General features: G+C 39.2%; 1 protein-coding gene across 1 annotated transcript; it reads right to left on the reverse strand.

Annotated features, from left to right (window-relative positions):
• Nucleotides 1-1432: 1432 nt before the first annotated feature.
• On the reverse strand, nt 1433-2822 carry LOC149789559 (GTPase IMAP family member 9-like). The gene has a single exon (XM_089972750.1). The coding sequence runs from the start codon at nt 2820-2822 to the stop codon at nt 1854-1856; it is 969 nt and encodes a 322-aa protein (XP_089828876.1). The 3' UTR covers nt 1433-1853.
• Between the last annotated feature and the right edge of the window lie 18380 nt (nt 2823-21202).

Below are 21202 nucleotides of genomic sequence, written 5' to 3' on the forward strand. Positions count from 1 at the left end.
GGTTCGTAATCTCAAGGTTGTAACAAAACACTCAGATATCGCTAAGGAGTATTCGTATGAAATCAAATAATATCCAAGCTTTTGAATAACTATCACAATTTCAAAATACTTCTAACCTACGACATCTTGCATAACTGGGACAGAGGAATCATATTATCACGCTTTCAAAAGATAGAAAGAGCTTTCCAAATATGGTGATATCGTACGCATTGGGATCGTACTTGACTGCGGAGACAAATTCAGTCAAATATGTATTACAAATGTCTAATTGCAAAGAAAAGATCTTCTTAACATTTCTAACTTCAATTACAAGTGAATTGTAGTATGAGTCTGTAAGTCCAAAGTTATCAGATGTTATTCACTTTGATTAGAATGGCTGATATCAAGAGACTTTGGAAGTTGAAATACAATTCAGGGTTCACAGAGCGGCGATGCAAATAAGTGTAAACCAAATTTTCCATTGGGAATAATGAAAATGTTGTAAATGATTTCAACACAATAAGCACAGTGCAGTTATTTTTTATTATTTGTGAAATGCGTAGTTTTGTACATGCTAACTGGTCATTTCAATGTACCGCAGTTAATATAATAGACGACATGTGGCGGTGCAACTTGCGGGGGGGGGGGGGGAGATGGAGGGCTTGAATACCGTACATCATTGAGAAAAAACGTTCCTAAATTAAGTTGATCTGGATTTATATCTGTCATTTGATTACTAAGATACTGTTTTATTTGTTTGGACGTACCATACTGGACGTATACGGAATATTAAGCTTCGTAAAGGTATGAATGTTTGGTGGAAAGGGGGGGGGCGGCTATTAGAAAATAGCTTCTACTTGAATAACTACCGTATATAACCTGCAGAATATTATAACTTATTTCTTTCACCAATGTGTACATTATGTATCAGTAATATAATTAAGCGAGAAAAGCGACTCTATCATTGATGTTTTAAAACACAGTGCAAAGCAAACTATATAGACATATAATACTAATAACGTTATCGTAACCAACAGATTACCCAGGAAAATACTCTTTAGAATCAGAAGATACTATGATGCTTCACACCCAGTGTATTAGTAAATATTCACCGCTCTCTATGTACCTAGTTCAGACGTTTCTTCCAACGTGCCATGTCCACTGTTTTCTACACTATCTGATGAATTATAACCACTTGTAATCTCGTCTTCACCCTCCAATTTGTTGTTCTGAACTGAAAATTAGCACACACACACACACACATATATATATATATATATATATATATATATATATATATATATATATATATATATATATATATATATATTAAGCAGTGCATTCTATACATTCTATAACAGTTCCGAAAGTATTCGTTTCTCAAATTAATTTAATATAAAAACTTATCACCAATATTTTATTGATGATTTGTAAAAATGACGAACATGTTTGATTTCTCACATGTTCCTTTGTTGTTGTACTAACGCTACTTGATATATTTAAGATTTTTGCTGTTTTTTTTCATGATATCAAAGTCATAATATTCAATCATAGTTCAAAGTTTTAAAACTACGTTAAAGTTTACAAAACGAATCGTGCGCGCGCTAAACGATGAATAATAATTTTGTTCCATTCATAATCTGTTCTCAGCATTTACCAAATGGATATTTGAACTAATAAAATCGCAAATGACAAGTTATACAGAACAAATAAATCTTCAACTTTTTGAACAGATTCCTAATAAAAATCTACGATATTCTTTGCGGGGAATAGAATGTCAGTGTGTACGTGTCTTTGGCGTTGCCTGTTTTGCACAAATCAATTGCGACAGAAAATGAGGATCACATTAAAATAAATAATGTCTACAATATTCACTAACTGTCAGAACTGCATGCTTGTGTTGGTTGGGTTGAGCCCGAAAACCAAAAGGCTGCGGCTCCTGCGACTGCAGCTGGAATATTGAGCAATGATGCTAAAGCTCTATGTAAGAATTGTCTTGAATCTGTTTTCCATTGTGCTTCCTCACGTGCTGTTTTCAGCTCTTCCGCCATTAATTTTTTAGTCAGATTCTCTCTTTCATGTCTGTCCGCCATCTCTTTTTGTCTCTTTATCTCTTCCCTGTTCATTTCCTCTTGGTGCTCTGGAAATATCTTTTGAATTTCCCATTTGTCCCTACGTTTATCAGTCCATTCTTCAGCATGTTTTTTTAGGGAATATTCATAAACTGAAGGATCATGTTGGTAATACCGGACGCCATTATCAGTGAGTTCATCCACCATTAGCATTAATTTGTCCCTTTCTCGCTGAATAATTTCCATATCGTTTTCGTTATTGTTTATTGTGATGATTCTTCGCTTACACATATTGAACAAATGTTTTATTGCCTCAATTTCCTCGCATTCGTTTAAGAATTGCTTAATATTTTCCACATAATCTATATGTGTCAATATGATGATCGCATGCTGGAAAAATGTTGGACCAAACATGATCTTTAGAAATTCAAGCATCCTTTCGTCGTCTTCAGTAAATCTGGCAGCTTCCAAAACTATCAGGAACGCATGAGGACCTGGCGACAAGAACTTCATACAATCTTGAATGTTAATTGCCATATGACGCACGGAGTCTGTCCTATCAAACAGGTCTGGAGTATCAACAACTATGATCTTATTTTCATGACAATCCGTACACTCGGATACAGATATGTCCCGAGTAACCGAGCTTGCACTTACTTTAGAGTTGAAAGCGGATTTACCCAGGATCCAGTTTCCGGTCGCACTCTTGCCACTCCCAGTTTTACCGACCAAGAGTAATCGATAGACAGATTTCTCTCTCGCTCGTTTCATTTTTAGCAATTTGACCTAAGGAGAAAGATTAAAAGATTCCTAGTGTAAACGGTCTTATACACACACACACACACACACACACACATATATATATATATATATATATATATATATATATATATATATATATATATATATATATATATTGTATAGCATATTTATGTCAAATTTAGAATGATTTCTTTGATGGACTGTGGTTAAAGTGGTGCGCTGTATAGTCTAATAATAAACTTCTAACATAGTTCCAAGAATTATCCGAATGGTTGTAGACTGCATTCGGAACATTAAACGTGTTTAGTAATTTCACCCTATGTAGCTAAAGAAACAATGTGCCCTGCCAGTAAGCAAAGCGAGAAGCTGTTATATACATCAACCCTGTGTACAATTCTAGACTTGTTATGATTTTACCATTTTCTGATACGTTTGTCTTGCAATAGGACAAAAATGTAATACATATCAAAGCACAGCCGTCAGAAAAATAAAGTTGAACAAAGCATCGCGAAAGCGCATCATGTACGAGGAGGAGTGAAATATAAGCTAAGACTATATCCGTTTTGTGTATATTCTTTATCAAACGTTCATCAAAATTGGTTAAGTTTTCAGTGCAAGTACATTTGAAAAGAAACCTACAAAATTGACGGAAAGAAAAAGAAGAGGAAAAAGGGAGGTATATATTGATATTTTGCACCGATGTTTTAGTTAAAGATTATAGTAGATTACGTTTGTGCTCGACACAAGGCAGTCAAGAAAGTTATGCTTTTCAATTCCAGCTTCTAGTTCAAACAAGTGTGAATATGGCTCCAAGGTCAGAAGTATTCATGTGAATTATATAATTAATTGACTTTGTTCTGTAAAATGATTTCGAGTGCATGATCACAATTAACAGAGAGGTTAACAATTATTAGTAAATGAAACCCCAAGTTATAAGTAAAATCTTAACAAAAGTGATAGCAATAGCGTCAATATCCCTTCTAGCGCTAGAACCTATGTATTAACTTGGATTGGAAGCAAATGAAAGTGTATTTTAGTGCAAGATCGGAAAGATATTGATAGGTTCATTTTTTGCCACGACAATGTCAATACCTTTCCAATTTAGGCATTATGCTACATGTCTCTATACTTTATGAACAGGAACAATTAAGTTTGTTTCAATGAAATGTCGATACACCAAATATTTTATTTGATCATTGTCTTACTATTGTCATCATTTGATTGATAATTTTGAAACAGTACTTAAACATTAAATCGTATAACTCGGAAATAAATACTGAGGATTTAATATAATATAACCACAGTAGGTCTAGTCCACAGAATACGTTGATTCTGCCTGCTAAAGATAAATAACTTCCTCAGTTAGTATATTAATACAGATTAGGAGAATAAATAATTACTTAAATCAGATTTTGGCTTTATAGTAAAAGCGTTCTAATCTTCTCTTTTGCAACATTTGCAACTGATAAAACATCGTATCTTCATAGGACAAAACCACTGGAAAAAATTTCATATATTACCTGCAAAAAATACTGAAGTCATTATAAATATAAATTTAAGTGTGCACAATGAGCGTTATCGGCAACATAAAACATAAAGAGAACAAATTAAAAAGGAAGAATTCATTTACAATTTAATTTTATCTTACCGAGTCTAATGTAATAGCAGTCACTGAATCATAACTAAATCAGTTCAAACTGTCTACCAAGTCTATATGTGCAATTAAATTCTTGATGTCTTTACTCCCTGTACGTAGCGAACAAAACCGAACCTGTAATAGCTCTTATATGTATATAACTCTTATATGTACACATGTACAGAAGAACATTCACATATAATTGGATTATTTAAATTGAAGCAGAATGGGTATTGTACTAGGGGAGTGGCGATGAGATGTTATGGACATTTTTGAACGTATGCAATGCATAGAGAGTTGAAGTAATTGTATATCATTACCAGCTATTATGTACGAAAATCGATAACCGTCATGTGAGTAAGCATGTGGTAGTTAGTCGTGCGTATGTGGACTATTCCAGAAATCAATCGCTTCTTCAGTACAACGCGTCGTTGCTTTAGTGCGACAAGTATTGTCCCATATGGAGGACGACACGGTTGTGGGAGAGAAATATAACGTCATAATAGGACTTCGGCCTTAAATTGCTTATTACAACTGAACTTAACTCAAACTGTTATTTTAAAGCATCGACTTGAATTCAGGGCTCTGATATGGATAAAGTGTAGGCCAATTCCAGGCCAATGTAGCTTTCGTATTAAGATACATAACGCGTATGTATTAATTTGAATGTGTGTTGTGGATATTGCTTTTCAGAGAGAGTAGACAAATAGTGAATTCGGTATATGTTTCCATTTACACTGCAGACCAGAAATGAATTCTTATGACTCATCTACGATTCATGTTATTATAAGGCTTTCAAAAAATGAACATAATTTCTGTTCATTTATGATCACACGGTCCAAGTGGACACGATCGCTTACCTGGGTGACAACTCTTGCACAGACACATGCAAGAGCAGACGACAAAACAGAAAAATCAGTAGATGCTCTCTTTTCAAATTCATCCTAATAATAAAGACAATATGTGTTATGATATGAGTTATTATAATGGTTCGGAAATTATTTGTATCCTATCCATATTTGATTGCAGATCACCATAATTTATTTAATATTTTCATATTGCGTATAACATCCGTTCTGTCTCAAGCGATTGATTTTTGATCGATAATTGTGTGGAATGATTTAGAATATTTAGTAACAGCAGCGATGTTTGAAGGCAGATCTTAAAGATGTGTATTTACTTCATACACATTAATCACTTTTTTGTATAATTTTGAATCCAAAAACTACATTTGGACAAAATATACTTCAAATTATTTTACATAAATGATGAAATACTGAAGAGATCTGTTGGAAGTTGAAATCGTTTGTTTAGTACATTTTTTACAGTTTAGTTATGAAAGTATCTTCGTGCCTCCATTGTATTTATCACCTTTATTTGTTTTGCCAATGAAAATTCAAAACGAAGCAACATCTCCACACTTTCCATGCACCGTCTTTAATGTATTAGTTTCAATTCTAATAGTAGCGACAAGGTGTGGATATATAAGGTAACTAAAAGACTTTTTACTTGTAAACTTGTGGGCGCGTCTTTGTTCTTGTCCGACGTTGGTCAAAATGGAGCGAGCAATGCTTGGTTTCTGCCCAATTGTGGCACTTATATGTCTATGTATAGGTCGTTTGCACAATGCAATGCAGAGATAATACCATGATTATAATAGTATTAACACACGTTTCAAATTGCGAGACTTGTCAATTAACACGACGATGTTTATGTATAGTATGTACGCTGTATCAATGATATAACACGAAATGTAATTTTTCATTAACAGGAAACGAGGCTTGCCGAGTTTCCTTTTAATGAAATATTTATGCAACAAGTGGTATATCACTGATGCAGCGTACATACTATACATATATTTTATTTATAGCACATACAAATACACATATTTGCACTTTGAATGGAGTTACGATATGCTCTGGGCTACTGTGTATTGACCAAGTGAATTAACTCCTCACATTCCTGGGAGTGTGTCCATTACAAAATGTAGTTCTACGATTCTTTTTGTTGTTCACAGTCATATAAGCAAATTGATATTTGTGTTTCTATGTATGTTCAGATTTATTAATTCAGTACAAGACACACTCATGATTGATACATGAATTATGTCTTTTATGAAGAAAGTAGTGCACAACAAACACGGTTAGCTTTTGTACACTGAACCTGAACTGTTAGGCAGTCACGTACGGGCGTCTGGAAATTAGCGTGGAATATAGACTAAGCAAATTGATAAACCAACAAGAGATAATTAAATTATTTCAATATATTGAGAGTTCATTTAAGTCTTTATTCTGCTTTAATTAACATTTCTAAAGACTATACAATTCTCTCTCTCCTTTGGACGGTTTGACTTAACTTTACCATCATTCATAGGTCCAGAGACATCGTCGTATCACACAAGCGAAAATCCCCAACGCTCGTATTTGTATAGATTTGCGGTTTGCGCGTGTATCTAGCTACGATAATCCGGAGAGAGAGAGAGAGAGAGAGAGAGAGAGAGAGAGAGAGAGATGTGGCGGGGGCAATAGTTTTGACATTTTTATTTTTTTCAATGCTAAAATGATCCGTCCTATAAAGGTGGTCCAGTTTGTTTTGAGTTTGAAACTCGCTGATCTATTCTGCTTTATGCGATTTGATCATGAACGCTCAAAGTAGAAAAAGACAGTTAGAAGGCTAACGGTCAGTAAATGGCTTTTCCGACTGCATATTCCAAAGATAGGTTTGAAAAGTTATGTTAAGTAGGCCAACTGCAGTAATCAGTACAAATATTCGATTTAGAGCACTGGTCTATACAATCCATTCAAAAAGGTTACCCCGTTCCCTCTATGGACATTTGTAATTATAAAAATATGACTGAAAATGTATCAGCCATTTAGTGATTTTGTTTCGCACTGAACTGAACTAACTTTATGAAGAAAAGGTTAGTTAAATTCAATACGAAAATATCATCAGGTTCCGATTGAAGAAAAAGTTAAGATTAGTATAAGTGGTTAATTACAAGGTCCATCCAAATTATATATAGGATGTAATACAAATCAATGAAACGTATTTTCACAGTATCAGTGTTGCACCCACATAAGCATACCATGTAATCTGATATTAACGTTGGATTGTTATTTTTTTGTAGACTTGTATAAAACAGCATCTGTATAATTGAAATGCAAATCAAAGAGTGATATCGGGTAAACTGCAAGCGCTAGCAAGGGGCAAGGTGTTTCCACTTTAACATGTACTATGGTTATGACCATAACACCCATTATCTAGTCTGTTTCTGCGTCCGAATTAGACCCTAGGAAGGCTGATGGGTACAGAAGACAAAACATGAACAGTTTAACTAGTTTAACATTGTTCGTAACTAATTTCCTTGTGTCATATTAACTGTATTAATGCTTGTACAGATGAAGAAAAACTGGAAATTCCTAATAAAGTTTGGCACAGTTGGTTGAAGAGTGAAAACTGATAGACTTTTAATGATGAGGGAGATATGTATTGACTCTTGTGCGGTAAGCACCAAATCAAGCATTCAAATCACAATGGAGGTGTTTGCGTCAGCCCCTGGTGTCCGACTCGGGTTTAGGGATATCGTTATTAATGATATCAGGAAACCTCATGCATCTGCATTGGAAAGTGAATTATTCCGGTCTCATACATGCATCAAGAAACCAACACAAAACCCAACCTAGAAACCAAAAGGCTGAAATAAGCATTCTCTACAGTTTCTTTCCTAATTAAATCGTTCATTGCACATATAATTTACTTGCACATATAATTAAATAATATTGCTTAATTTCATCTAAACCACATTCAATTTAGAAGCAACGAAGTATTTTCAACACAGGTCTGCTTTGTTTAGCTGACAACATTTGTTCAGTTCTACTGTAATAAATGAATATTGATCAAACTATGTTCCTTTCTTGCAACACTATTCCAAAATAATTGGAGTCGGCACATGCGGAATCTATTTACAGTAAATTAAGCATGATGGCTCACACATCTCTTTATTTACTCTACTTACCTCAGATGATAAGGTAAACACTCGGTTGGTGCTGCCAGACTTGAATATACAACCCCAATAGGCATGAGGTCTTTGAGTGGTACCGTCATACTAATCAGTCGGCCAAAGTGTTTCTAACTGTTTGGCGAACACTTGCACTTGATTTTTATATCTGGGACTTTGCAATAGGCATTACAACTGATGATATGATTGGATTTACCATGCTTATACAAATGTTTCACAATTTAAAGGATATTGACATTGCGACGATGCCTTTAACATGCAAACCAGATTTTCATTCCATCTTCGTATTCTCCAAACATGTCATTCAGATGACAATGTGCGTTTGACTCTTATCGGACACGATCCTGTCGTGTTCGCGAGTATTGACTTCGATACAGAAAACGGATTCTCCTTGCATTTATTGAAATAATTTGTAAGCCGATTTCTACTTTGTGTAAGGCCATACGATGCGTTGTGATGGACGATCGATCAAAATGAATTTCGCGTTCGATCACACGTTTAACAAATTCGTCTTTACCTGAAACACTTGGTCCAACAATCAACATGTTAAAGGGATAGCAAATACACAGTATCCCCCAACTTGGCCAATGAAACGTTTCGTCAATAACTTTGATAGTAGATGAAGAGGAGAAAGAGGAAAATGTAGCCATAGCTAAGGTGTTCATACTTATGAGCATCACATGAACCACACAACACATATTTATATTTTGAGGATAGATTTAGTATCCAAACAAAGTTACAACTATTATAATACATAAATATCTAAGCGAGAAACTTCTTTTTAGTGCAAACCCCCACCCCCACAAATCAAGATGTCCAAAACGCGGAATACAAACAAGTCAAAGCACAATACAATAGATTAAAGTGTGTCTGATGATTTATGATGATGGTTATACTGTACTGTTCTTTGAATATCTACTCTCTACACTGTATTTGGTCCAAGACTGGCCTTTCATTCGTGTTGATGTCGATGATGATACTGTCCTGAACTTGGTATTCGTCTGTGTCAGGTTATTCTACCATTCTTTCTACATGGGTGTGAATATCAAGGTCACATTGGCTTTAAAGTCTATTACAAATATATTTGGCATATTCAGCCACTTGTTGCATCGACGAATCGAAGGCAATCCTTTTCCAATCACGAACATCTTTCCAGTGTTTATTTAACCAACAAGCTAGACATTCATCTTCGTAAGCTTCAAAAGTTGATGAAGCGTCACGAATAGTTTCGTCAAATAGAGGAAGAGAAGCATTTATTTGAAAGTGAACGCTTTTAATGGATGGAGTCCCTCGTGCACATTTAAACGTCAGGTGTTCATGATGCCTTTGACGGAGCCGTTCGTATATATTCCACAATGAATCTGCTTACAAACGAAATCCCAGAAACGTATTGACTAACGCACACACGAAATGGAGTTCCATATTCGATGAAAATAAGTGGTACACAAAGTGTTGGTAATTTTCCAAGATCTGAATACAGTCAATGACTTCCTTAAATGGAATCTGCTGCAACACTACCAAGAAAGATTTTGGCTTAGTAAACATTTATACCCACGTCAATTTGCATCTAAATGTCTTTAGTTATTCATACACTTGTAGCAATGTTGAAGTGATCGATGTAGTGATTAAATTCTGCTCTGTATCGATGAAGGTATCATACAAGAATGATAATGAAGTCTTGTAATGTGAGCTCATGAAATATATATAGTCTGAGGAGGAGAGTCTTGACCAGGAAAATTTAATTTCTTTGTTCACTTCTTTCACTTTCTTCTTGTGAATGTATTTACACAAAAGTATTACAGTCACAAGCTGAGATTTTTCTCTTGCAAAGCTGATAAAAACTTCGTAAATCTTCAATTTGCAATTATCTTGACAATATTTGAATATTTACGGTTCAAATGTAGCTTACATAAAAACATGCAATGCGTAAATGGTGCTGACCAACTGCTGACAAAAAGCCAGTCAGGTTTCGTAACAAAACGTAATATGAAGTGTTCAGTAAACACTTAAGTAGTGAAGTGGGACGATAGGGCGACAATGGGAATTAGCATTAAAAACACCCCTGGGACCATATAGCGACAATGGGAAATTTAACATTACGAAAACCCTTGGGACTATATAGCCACAAGGGAAATTAACATGGGAAATATATTTTGGGACTGTTGAGCGACAATGAGAAATTAACATGGGAATAGATAGTGGGACTGTATTGCGACAAGGGAAATTTAACATGGGATTGTTTTTATAAAAATAAAAAATAAAAAATGGGGTAGGCAATTGAAAGTCTATCTCTTTACGAGAGATTGGAGTGGCCCTGAAAAGGGCCTTTGGTTTTCTTCTTCTAACTCCTTAACCTCTTTATCCATCCCCTTATCTTTGCAAAATTCCCTTCTTCTTTCTCTTCTCATTTTCCGGTATCCAGTCCGGGTGACCCATGGCTCGGAACTTGTTCTGGATTTTCATCCAGTTAACGTTCAGTTCTCTAGTTCTTCCTTTTTCTTTCTATTTTCTTCTTCTTTCCTCTCTTTTCTCCACCTCTCCTTTATTTTCTTCACTTCTTCATCTATCACCTTTCTCATCTGTTCTTCCCCTTTCTTCAGTTGTTCAACACACCTTTTGACAAAGGGCCACTCTGACCTTTGTTCTATCTCTTCCAAAAACCTTCTTACTTCTTGTACCTTCTCCATGGCCTCTTTTATTGTCCCCACTCTGACATGGTGGGGATTTATCAGCCCTCTCAATCTCTTCACTTCTTCTTCAATTAATCCCTCTATCATCTCATTGGCTAATTTTAGTTCGTCCACGTAGTGCAGACTTGTTCTTAACCTCCAATCTCTTTCAATCCTTTCAACTCCATATTCCCCATCCACCATCCAAAATTAAACATTCCTTAAATTGTTAAACAATTGGGACACTTCCATCTTCGTTTTGTTTATTCCGTGGAATGGTGCGAATAACGAACACTGAGGGTTCTTATAGTTAAAGTGCGGACGTGAAGGAAAACACCCCCTAAGACACAAAATTTATATTACCTAGATGATTACTTAAAACGCGCGGACGTGAAGGAAAACAACCCCTACTTTTCTCATTTCATGTTATCTACTGTCCACATACGTGAAGCAGCAATAAACAAACCCCAAATCTACTATCCACACACGCAAAGCATTAAAATTAAACCCAAATCTACTATCCACACTAACCAACTTAAGCTCTTAAAAAACCCAATAATCTAATATCCACACAAACGTACGTGAGCTCTTACAATCACACACACACACACACACACACACACACACACGGAAAAAAAGAGTGAGTGTTTATATTCACACTACTCTACATACACACATTGGCAAATCGATTACTATTTCTTTTCTAAAGGTTTGGGTAGTCCTGAAAAGGGCTGTTTTTTTTTAACTCCATGGCACCTGGTTAATGATGGCACCTTCCAGGCCTGGCACCACACACACATCTCCTACTCCAATCTCCTTCCACTCTTTTTGGGGGGAGAGCAGAGGCGGAATGAGTGGCTTCAGAATGCCAATCTTCTGTCTCTGGGATTCTGAAATTTCCTTCTTGTGGCTGTGGTACAGCCATTCCTCTCTCCTTTTCCTCCTCTTCTTTTTTTCTTCTCTCCTCCTCTTCTTTGTTTCTTCTCTCCTCCTCTTTCATCCTTCCCTCTTCGACGATGGCCTTCGCGGCCAGTTCATTTAGTATGAGCCTGGCATATTCCAGGTGCACATGAAGTTCCAACAGTTTCTCTAGCCTTCTGCTCATTCTCTAGTGTTGATCAATCAACCAGGGTAGCTAGACTGCCGAGCGATTTTCAATTTATACTAAAAGCGCGGACGTGAAGGAAAACATCCCCTAAACCCAAAATGTATATTACCTAGATCATGAACAAACAACGCGCGGACCTAAAAGAAACACTCACTGACTTTTTTATACTACCCATCACTATTCTAAAAAAATTTCATTAAACAAATAATATACTATCCACATACCGAAACCATTCAAATCAAACCCCAAATCTACTATTCACGCACGTCAAACAACTAAAAAACATTATCATAATCTACTATCCATACAAACCTACTTTAGCGCTTACAATCACACACACACACACACACACACACACACACACACACACACACATAAACATATACATTCACACCATAAAAGAGTCAGTGTTTATATTCACACTACTCTACATACACACATCGGCAAATTGATTGTTATTTCTTTTCTAGAGATTGGGGTAGCCCTGAAAAGGGTTGTTTTTTTGCTTGCGTGAAGTTGAAGCTAGGGCGATCGTTTAGTTTCTAAGAATGCGACGTCCTCTGACGACAGGCCTTCTGACGATATGTCTGCTTCTTCGGAAAGAGAAGAAGAAATCTTTGGTATCGATACGACAGTCGACAAAGCCTCTATCAGGTTCAGGTTGCTACTGTTGTTGTTGTTGTTGCTGTTGCTGCTCTCTCTGCTGTTTCTGAAGTCTATACTTCTCTGTCCATTCTTCTTTCTCCCTGTTAATTTCTTCTCTGAAGAGCTCTTCTATCAGGTCTTCAGTGACTTTTGACATTCTCACATTCTCTATCTCTTCAGGCTTCGGTATCAGACTGTGTCTGACCCTATGCAAATTCTCGAAGGCTTCGTTTAGCTTATCTAGTCTAGAGCACATCTTAGTAGGAGGATGAGTCGACAATGGATGGTTAGACTGGAAACTACCCCGGTTCTTAAAGTCAAAGCGCGGACGTGAAGGAAAACATCCCTATAAGGTTTTCGAGTCGGAACGTTCAATGAGTGTCATGAGAGAGATAGTAAGAAGTCAAAGAGCATGAATCAAGATTCCTATAGCCAAACAAAAGACAAAGGCATTTTTTTCAAAACACAACATTTTTTATTCAAAATCACTTAACACTAACAATTAACTATAACATTTTTAACAATAATCCAACAAGATAACATCAAACATTTTTTTTCCAATACCAAACATTTTTTTCAACTCACACATTATTTCTTACAGGGCTGACAACGTTGTGAATGAAATTGTGATTTCCACTGTTGGAAGTCATTAGGCCATTGATGGACACTACGTTTCCTAGCTTGAGACAAAAGACCATTATAATGGTCACAAAACCATCAATCTACTTTCACATATTTTCTAAAAGAAGAACGAGGATCAAACTGATTCACTAAATGTTCTTTGGAATAGCCCAGACTGCGATGATGCAGAAAATACACGCAATATTGTCCACACACCAAGGAATCTGTGCCTTGTAAGTTCACATTATTGAATCGGGTGGTCTGAGCATTTCTTCTCATAAAGTTAATGATATCATCTTCCAATGGAGGCAATCCATACGAATCGAAATATTCCACACATCCCTCTTGAGGAAAGTAAACGGCTACCCAGTGGGTTCCTGGGAGATGACTGTCGTCCGTGTTGATCACATAAGCTTGATGGTCTTGAGATGTGCGATGAGGGAGTTCATCTTTAGCACAGACGACAGGATTCCAAGAAGCCGTGTACGAACTGTGGTCCAAAAGGTAATAAAGTTCCCAGGTATCCATGTTTTGTGTGTTTTTTTTTTCTTCTGCTTCACAGGTAATAATAAGTGATCAATTCGATCCTGACTTTTTGCTTGAAAATGTCTGACAAATAACCGTTTCTTCGCTTCGTCTCCCCACTCCGATTCAGGAGAGCTTCGATACGATGGATCTCTTGAGTGGTTAATGATGGACAAGAATGTTCACGCAAGTCTTTATACCACTGGTGCAACACGACTTGTCCGAGATGAGACTCCAAGCTTCGTCCAGATACTCGTCCAATTTTTCTTCTTGACTCAGCATCAGACATTTGTCGTGTTGAATTTGACTGGGATGATCGTTTTGACATCCATAGCAATCTTTCTTGATCAATTCCGTTATTTTTTCCACCAAGTGTTTGGCAAAACAGGAAATTAAATGGGCTTCTTGTTCTGGCCATCTCGACTTCATCATGACAACTTCTTCGTCTTTGTCTTGGGATTCTTCCACGGTCTCCTCACATTTCATCTCCAAAGTTTCTCCACTAGGTAAAGAGGGATAACAGTCTTCCATAGCTTCTAATAATCTGGAATGACTTCTCTCAAACTGTTGATTTCTATCGTATTATCAAATTCTGCATACAGAATGACGTTCACCGTTGCATCAGGGTTTCGGTTTGCAAACTGAATTTCCACACGAATCTGACCCGATTTTATAGGGTGGAAATGTCCCTCGTCGCTGCCTTGCTCTTGAGTGAAATCATAAGCCCACAAAGCGTAGCCTTCTGCATAATCGTCGTACGTGATGCCGTGACTGGTGTTGGTTCCTAACTGACCGGTGGCTTCGTACAGGGACAAGAACGATCTCAAGTAATTCTTCTTGTCAAAGTCAGGTTCGAAGGGTCGGGTACACAAGGTCTTGCCGGCGCGACTTACTTCGATCTTGGACACGCCAAAGTGTTGAAAGGAGAAAGGATTTTTAGCGAAGTCTCCGTTGAAGGCTGAATTCTCGACGATACCAACGATTAAACGTTTGGGTAACTGTCCTTGGAACAGATGATCTTCGATTATGGATCGTTGCCCCTTGGGAATGGTGAAGGTTTTCACTTCCACGCGTCGGATGGGATACTTGGCGGTCGTTCTGCTCAACGTTTGACTGATGTCGCTTCCCACTTTAGGTAACACTTCCACGCGTCGTACGTAGAGCCTGGCTTCCTCGATGACTGTCTTGCAAGCAGTAGTACCTATCAAATGGAAAGCGGTACTGCTACGATTCAGTCTCAGGCGGACATTTACCCCGTTCAGCAAATACTTCTCTTGCAACCACATGTCCAAATGCAAACGATCCATCAGTTCTAAACTATTTCCACTTTTGATTCTGTCCCTTCGTTCTACAAATCCCGCATTGTGGTATTTGGATGTAATAGTTTCGAATAATTCAAACTGGCCTGCATCATCAGCTTCACATACCACACAGGCATTGAGATGAGTGTTCTTGGCGTCTATTCCGTACGTCAAGAGATTTTCCAGGTACGCTCGATAAGGGTAAGTATCCATGCTGCTATTGACTAGTTTGTTATTCAAGTACAAGTCCACTCCGCTGAACAAGGAATGTATGAAATTGTTGACGGGAGCTATTACCTCATCACCATCTAGGGTCGAATTGTCCTCATCGACAACTTTGACTTTCAGGTACAAGTAACTGCTATTCAGATCGATATAATCTTCGGGCTGTCCTTCGATTTCAAACTCGATGGGGGCTGAGGCTGTCAAAGAGGAGACGGAGTGAAATTCCACCCACTGGGATTCTTGCATGGTCATCATGGTGGGTGGCATGGCAAACAGATCCAGTTCCCACTTAGAACGAGCGCAAGACTCACAGTGCATCATTTTTTCTGTTTCTCAATACTTTAATAATCGAAAACGTCTAGGTTCCGGACGGTTCTTCTTTTCTTTGCCTTTCTAGCTTTAGAAGTGTGACGTCTGGTGAAAGGGTGTTTTCGTTGTCGTCTCTTTCTGCTTTGTCCTTGCTGTGGAATGCCTGACTAGGTATCGTGCAGGGCATTTATAGGCGTTTCTCGTCGACCCAAAATGTTTTTGCCCGTTTGCAACAAGACATTTTTGCCTGCCCTCATGAAGGCTTCTTTAGGGTTTTGTTTGTCGATGATGACAGTTTGGAGAAATTCTTTACCGTGTGTCAATGCCGCGTGTTTCAAGGCGTGTAATCCGCGTGTCACCATCGGTTTCAACACCGGGGCCACCGAACGAAAGGCTGATTTTAACATATCTCCTAAACCGTGTCCTCGCTGTCGAGCAACGCCTCGGTACACTGGATACATGACTTACGAATCGTGAGAGAACCGTTTTCGAAAATGGAGTTTCACCGTGACTTTTCCTTTGGTGAATGGAATATTTTGTCCCAGATCTCCTTTTATAGCAATGTTTGCCGTGTCCAAATACGACATGCTGGCAGGCAAATAGTGAGGATGTACAAATTCGCGGTGGACGTAATAAGTGTTTCCACCTTCCTCGTGAGCGAGCGTGACAGAATCCACTTTGAAAGGAATGACACGCAGTAACAGTACGGAGGTGTGTCCCGCCACGTTGTACTCCACCACATCGGAGTACACAAACATCAAATTCAGTCCTTGGTTCAGTTCTACCGGTGCACGAAAAAACTTGGCACAAGTATCGTTATCGGAAATGACTGGTAATTCGACCTTTTGTTGTTCTACTTTTTTTCTCAGTTCCATGTCCCCCGCCCAACATGGCAAACAATTCAGGGCAAAATAAGAAAGACATGATTTTACCCCCCTCAGGAAATTTCATCAGGAAGCGACGAGCTGTTTTGTGGTACTCCAAGGTGACACTTTTTTGATACTCTCCAAAGCTTTCGGAAACACGACATTAAACCTGGAGGCTATGGTTCTGACCAAATGTTGACCAATAAAATAATAGCCTGGGGGAATGAACAAGTGATAGTCGGTCCACTTTTGATTTTTTTGTGTTAGGGGTTTTCTTATCATATTTGACGTTGGTATTAAAGTACTGTTGCATTTGATCGTCATGAACTTCCACCGTAAAAAATTTTGATTAGGAAGGACATTGAGGATTTGAGTCGGGTGAATGATTTCTACCAAAGCCACTTCCCAATAGGCTTCGTGATTTAATGGGATGGCCTGAGGTAATTTGGCCGTGTAACAGCACAACGTGTTATGGGGGAAACACCTCCATAGAACTGTCACTAGGTAAGGTTAAGTAAAATTGGTTTTGGTGACTCATAATTCCAGCGTTCTGTGGTTGTCCGAGGGGTTACTGGAAGTCAGAGGCGTGTCTCCGCCCAAAATGGGGTTGTTGTTGTTATTGGAGTGGTGACTGGCACTGACACTGGACACAAGGTTCCCGTTGTTCCCTTTCGAGGTGAATTTCAGGGAGGGATTAGGAAGCAGGCAACCGATGCAACTACTCAATAAAATGGTCCACAATTGTTTGTCTCCTTGTTGCAAACTCAAATTGGTAATAGCTGCCCCGATGACACAATACACCACGAAGATTTGGCAGAAATAGACGATTTGCGTTTTAGGTACACGTTCTCCACACCATACCTACAAGGGTTGTTTCTGTAAATCTTGCAGAGAAGAACTGGGTGAAGGAGTGGTCACCGTAGCTGCGTCTGTGTGAAAGGGCATGATGGTCACTTCTTTTTATAGTCGATGACTTGCGAAGCGTCGATCCAAGAATAAAAACTGGGTGGATATCCTTTCCAACGTACTTTGACTTCTTTGACACCTCGTTTGCCCACTTTACGTGTTCTGCGTTCGATAATGCTTTCGATGTCGTATACGTCGTCTTCCTTTTTGGTGACACGTTGTAACTCGGGCAAATAAAACGTTCCTTTGAGCACTTCTTCGTTCATGTCTTCCAATTTATAGATGGCAGGATCACGACCATGCACTCGTCCAGTGACACGAAACAATTCGTTGGTCCAGTTAGGTAAGTAACATTTGTCGAAAGTGTGTTTGGTTTTGCCAATGCGTACCCAATCTCCTACGACCAACACTCCACTTTTCTTGGGGACAGCTCTCGTCGGGGACGTACCAAGCAGGCGTTCAAACACCAGCACTTCGTTCTCGGGAGTCACCTCTTGTGGGGCACGTCCAATGCTTCGATGGTAAGATTGGTTGCACGCTTGCACCAGGTGCGGTAAGATGTCGATGTACTTCAGAGTGTGGTGATGCGTAAAATATTTCCACATGCGTTCTTTCAAAGTGCGTTGAAAACGTTCCACGATGCTGGCTTTGGTTTCGGGATTCTCGGTGGTAAAAAAATGAATGTCACGTTTCTTTGATTCTTTTTGGAAAGCTTGGTTCAGAAATTCGGTAGCTTTGTCCCTTTGCCATCGAAGAGGGTGACGACCGCTTTGTTTCAACACCCGTTGCAGGGCTCGCACTAACTCGCTGCTCGATTTGGAAGTCAAGGGCACGACCCAGGCAAATTTGGAAAAGACGTCGATGACACAAAACAAATATTTGTAGCCGCGATTGTAGCTGGCCAAATGAGAGACATCGGCTAAGTCGGTTTGCCATTGAGGAAAACTTGCGTGGAATGGGTTTGTGTAAAGTGTAAGTAGCTTGTTCTTGTAACCATCGTTGCACTTGAGGTAAACGGAGACTTTTTAGTCGCGTTTTGGCAGCACGATACAATTTTTGAACTCCTGCGTAACCTGCAGGATGGGAGGGATCGTAGTAAATGCTGGCTAACACCTTCTCCATTTGTGTGTGTGTGTGTGTGTGTGTGTGTGTGTGTGTGTGTGTGTGTGTGTGTGTTAATTAGTCACCCACTCTTCGGTGATGCTACTTTATGTGGGACGAAAGGTTGGTTTGGAAACGGATTTACGTGTCCGATGGGCTACGGGAGTAGAAGTCGAAGGTAGTGTTGGAGGTGGCAATGGAATGGCTTTGGTCTTCTTTTCTTTTTTTACTTCTGGTTTCCCTTCTTTCTTTTTCACTTCTGTCGAAGGAGGAGTGGACATCATCTTTTTAGCCCATGCTTTCATTTCTTCTCGTTGGGGTGTGGGGGACGGGGTCAACAAGGATGCTGCAATCTTACTAGACATGGGAGCTGCTGACGGTGTTTGAAACAGTTCTCGTATCTCTTCTTCCTCAGACCTTCGTGGGGTAGCATCTCTGGTGACCCCTGGGGATGGTAGTAGTGGTGGTGGTAGTGGTGATGGTGTGAGGGATGGACTTTTCATCAAGGTCTTAAAATCTTTCAGAGTGGGAAGAGCTGTTTATCTAAAGCTTTTTGGTGAAAGAGTTGCAGTCGTTGCAAGAGTTGACCGTACTTTTGCGATTTTTCTGTTTTGGACAAATCTTGGCGATCCATCAAGGACTGCAATTCGTGTTGTAACTGGTACATCTCGTCCAAATTGGGATTGGGACGTAAATGCGGGGTGCGTTGTTCTTGCCAACGATGGTATTCCATCCATCGTTTGTAAGGCACTAAAGCTAGTTTTCGTCCTTCCATGGGATGTCAAGGGTCGATTATGAGATCTTGGGACTCCAGAGGTCCTTTTTATCTTGCTCCCATCAGTCCTTCCAACACGGTTCCCAAGACTCCTTTCAGTAATGGGCCTAGCAAGACGGGTAAAATTCCTTTACGTTGGACCAACATCTTCTTCTTTTGTCCGATGGGGATTTTCTTTTGAACCATTTGGCGCAGAACGTGACGATGTTTGCCTAAGCATTGTTTCTGGTGTTTGGACAAAGGGATCGTGCCTTTCAACACGTTCAAACAACATTCGCACACGGTATCGATGACCTCTTTGGAGGCCGTTTGAATGAGTTTTTTTTCGCAGGGGTGGAGAAGCATGGACAGGACAGATAACCTGTCCCCATGTTTGACAAAACGTGGAGACAGTCCTTTCCTTTTCTTTCCTTGGGGTTTAGAAGAGGAATGTTTTCTGGTGGGTGACATCTTTGCTTGTGGGTTCCGGGACTTTCACCAAACAGACACTAAGATCGATGACTGAACACACGCCCTTTTATCTTTTTTGGGGACTATCGCTTTGTCATAAAGGTGACAACGTTTTTTCCAAAATCGCCAAGGAATCCTCCCTTTTGTTGACGCTTATTTGTCTTGGAACGACGGTGTCTTTTTTTAGGGTAACGTCGATGCTTGGCTAAGCGCTTTCTCGGATGACGAGACTGCCTTTGTCTCTTTCTTTTTTGACTTCTTGGAAGTGACATCTTTTGGAAGTTCACTAATACCCCTACTTAGACGCAGGCCTTTTTTATATTGGAACGCGTTGCCACTGATTGTATTTACGGCGTATCAACCTGAGGACAGGCATGACATATCGTGTAGGGGTACGCAACGGACTAAATCGAGCCAGTTCTTGCTTGGACAAATCCAGTAAACTTTGTAACATGCCCGATCTCTCTTGGACTTTGATTTTGGGAGCAGGTACTTTGTGAGCCGCGGCCACTGCCGCTAAACGGGAAGGTCCTGCCACTGGAGAAGTTCTTGGGGTCATCAACGGAGAAGTTCTTGGTGTGATCAACGTCTCCAAGTACTTTTCAGTTCTTGTTGTCATCAACGGAGAAGTGACTGAACCTGAGGCTAGCGGAGACGCAGTCACCGCCGTGGCAGGTCGTGGTTTGCGAGTGTAAGGTTGCGTCCTGGCCGAAGTGCCTCTCTTGTGACTAGTTTTCTGTGGGCTTTCTTTTTCTGGGGACTTTTTCTCTGTTTCTTTTTCTGGGGGCTTTTCTTTTTCCGGGGTGGTGTCTGGTAAGAGGAGGGTCCCACCACTGGAGAAGTTCTTGGAGACACAGGTCTCCTTGGGGACCTGGTCTTGACACCGTGGCTCTTTTTCTTCTTCTTGGAGCTTCGTTTGACTTCTTTTTTCTTGGGGAGAACTTTGGGAGCATTAGGATCCCATCTTAAGAGAGAGCAAATGATGACCCCTCCTAGAGTACCGCTCCCTCCAGGTTTCAAAATGATTTGTTTTTTGGTTTGAGTGTCGATGCGAGGATCGGCCAGTTGGGTCAAAGCGACTTTGTTTCGATCGAAAAAGCGTTTGGTTTGATGAGGAATCTGAATGATCCCTTCGAATAATTGACGTGCTGTCACCGTGAACCATCGTAACACTTCTTTGAGACTAGCTTCTAAGACACGAGCTCGTATTTGTGGATTTTTTTCTCGACTGATG

This window comes from Sinohyriopsis cumingii, chromosome 10, assembly GCF_028554795.1.
Source record: "Sinohyriopsis cumingii isolate HCF-2022 chromosome 10, ASM2855479v2, whole genome shotgun sequence".
NCBI lineage: Eukaryota > Metazoa > Mollusca > Bivalvia > Unionida > Unionidae > Sinohyriopsis > Sinohyriopsis cumingii.